A 2,508-nucleotide genomic window follows, 5' to 3' on the forward strand; every position below is an offset into this window, starting at 1 on the left:
CTGACTCTGTATGGTTACACAGCGAGTGTTCCTTACCCTGCTGAATAAACACTGACTCTGTACGGTTATACAGTGAGTGACCCTTACCCTGCTGAATAAATACTGACTCTGTACGGTTACACAGTGAGTGACTCTTACCCTGCTGAATAAACACTGACTCTGTACGGTTACACAGTGAGTGACTCTTACCCTGCTGAATAAACACTGACTCTGTACGGTTACACAGTGAGTGACTCTTACCCTGCTGAATAAACACTGACTCTGTACGGTTACACAGTGAGTGACTCTTACCCTGCTGAATAAACACTGACTCTGTACGGTTACACAGTGAGTGACTCTTACCCTGCTGAATAAACACTGACTCTGTACGGTTACACAGTGAGTGACCCTTACCCTGCTGAATAAACCCTGACTCTGTACGGTTACACAGTGACCCTTACCCTGCTGTATAAACACGGACTCTGTACGGTTACACAGTGAGTGACCCTTACCCTGCTGAATTAAACACTGACTCTGTACGGTTACACGGTGAGTGACCCTTACCCTGCTAAATAAACACTGACTCTGTACAGTTACACAGCGAGTGACCCTTACCCTGCTGAATAAACACCGACTCTGTACAGTTACACGGTGAGTGAACCTTACCCTGCTGAATAAACACTGCTCTGTACAGTTACAGTGAGTGACCCTTACCCTGCTGAATAAACACTGCTCTGTACAGTTACACAGCGAGTGACCCTTACCCTGCTGAATAAACCCTGACTCTGTACGGTTATACAGTGAGTGACCCTTACCCTGCTGAATAAACACTGCTCTGTACAGTTACATGGTGAGTGACCCTTACCCTGCTGAATAAACCCTGACTCTGTACGGTTACACGGTGAGTGACCCTTACCCAGAGCTGATACCCCTCGAGTGTTCGACTCCCCTATCCCGGGAAAATCCCTCAACTATTCCCCTCACCATGCCCTTCACGATTTTATAAACCCCAGTAAAAGGTCACCCCCTCAGTCGCTGCTTCTCCCCCATAGCTCAAACCCTCTGACATCCCTGCCAATCTTCTCTGGGCTCTTGAGAGTTTAATGACACCTCCTCCCTGCTATAGGACAGATGCTGTGAAATGTGAAAAGGGTGCAGAAACACTTCACCGCCATATTTTACCCACTGCTCTCTCCTAGCAACTTCTGCTCTGGTTTCAGAATCTTTCGCTTTTTTAATTCAAAAATAAGTTTGGCACGGTTGGCCCTGACTCCGGTTTCTCACCCTCAGAACCAATGTTCAAGTCTTAAACTGTGTTGTGATTGCTGTGTCCTACGGGATCTTTTACTCACAAGCTGTTTATCTAACACTGCCTCCTTGGATAGCAGCGACAGAGAGCATTGAGTACAGGAGACGTTGGGAGGTCATGTTGAAGCTGTGTTGGTGAGGCCGCTTTTGGAATACAGCGTTCAACTCTGGTCTCCTTCCTATCGGAAGGATGACGTTGTGATACTTGAAAGGGTTCAGCAAAGACAAGGATGTTGCCAGGGTTGGAGTGTTTGAGCTACAGGGAGAGGATGGAGAGACTGGGGGCTGTTTTCCCTGGAGCGTCGGAGTCTGAGGGATGATCTTTTAGAGGTTTATAAAATGAAGGGGGCATGGAGAGGGTAAAATAGACAAGACATTTCCCCCCCTGGGGTGGGGGGAGTCCAGAACTAGAGGTTTATAAAATCATGAGGGGAACATGGAAAGGGTAAATAGACAAGGTCTTTTCTCCCTGGGGTGAGGGAGTCCAGAACTAGAATGGCGTAAGTTTAAAAGTGAGGGGGGGTAGAAGAGACCTGAGGGGTAACATTTTCACGCAGAGGGTGGAGCGTGTGTGGAACGAGCTGCCAGTGGAAGTGGTGGGGGCTGGTACAATGACAAAAGGCACCTGGACGGGAGGCATGGATAGGAAGGGTTTAGGAGGGAGATGGGCCAAGGGCTGGGGAATGGGACTGGATTAGGATAGGATATCTGGGTCAACACGGACGAGTCGGACCGAAGGGTCTGTTTCTGTGCTGTCTGTGACTCAGACGCACGACTCATTGCCCTTAGCACAGAACACATGTGGCTTTGACCCTTCGCTTGCTAAACAAAGTGATCCAGCCAGACACCGTGCTGAATAAATCCCGAACAGTGACACGGATCAGTAAACGGGGCAGGGTGCAGTCCTGGCGGTAATCTGCAGCAGGGTGTGGACAGAGTCAAGGGTCACCTGTCGGGCCTGCTTCTCCTGATCCCGCAGCCACTGGAGGTAGGACTCGCGAGCGACCTGCTCCTCGATGGCCTCGTTTGTGGCCTCCCAGTCCGTCGCTCGCTTCTTATCTTCCAACATCTGCTGCTCGATCCACGACTCCTCCGACGTCTTGATCGCATTTTTCATCAGCGACTGGTCAGCAGACTGCGAGAGAGCGCGAGAGAATGAGCACGCACGAGAGCGAGAGAGCACGCGAGAGAATGGGCACACACGAGAGCGAGAGAGAGGGC

The 2,508-nt window shown here is 50.2% G+C and overlaps 1 protein-coding gene across 1 annotated transcript in view; it reads right to left on the minus strand.

The window, feature by feature from the left end:
* LOC122545822 (OTU domain-containing protein 5-A-like) overlaps positions 1-2,431 on the minus strand; it is a gene marked incomplete at both ends in the record, with an annotated part of 3,903 nt that extends 1,472 nt beyond the window's left edge. Inside the window, one exon of the mRNA XM_043684726.1 lies at positions 2,237-2,431. Within this exon, the coding sequence (XP_043540661.1) occupies positions 2,237-2,431 (195 nt within the window). The remainder of the gene's footprint in view (positions 1-2,236) is intronic.
* Positions 2,432-2,508: the final 77 nt, after the last annotated feature.

The sequence above is a fragment of the Chiloscyllium plagiosum genome, unplaced genomic scaffold, assembly GCF_004010195.1.
Source record: "Chiloscyllium plagiosum isolate BGI_BamShark_2017 unplaced genomic scaffold, ASM401019v2 scaf_87450, whole genome shotgun sequence".
NCBI lineage: Eukaryota > Metazoa > Chordata > Chondrichthyes > Orectolobiformes > Hemiscylliidae > Chiloscyllium > Chiloscyllium plagiosum.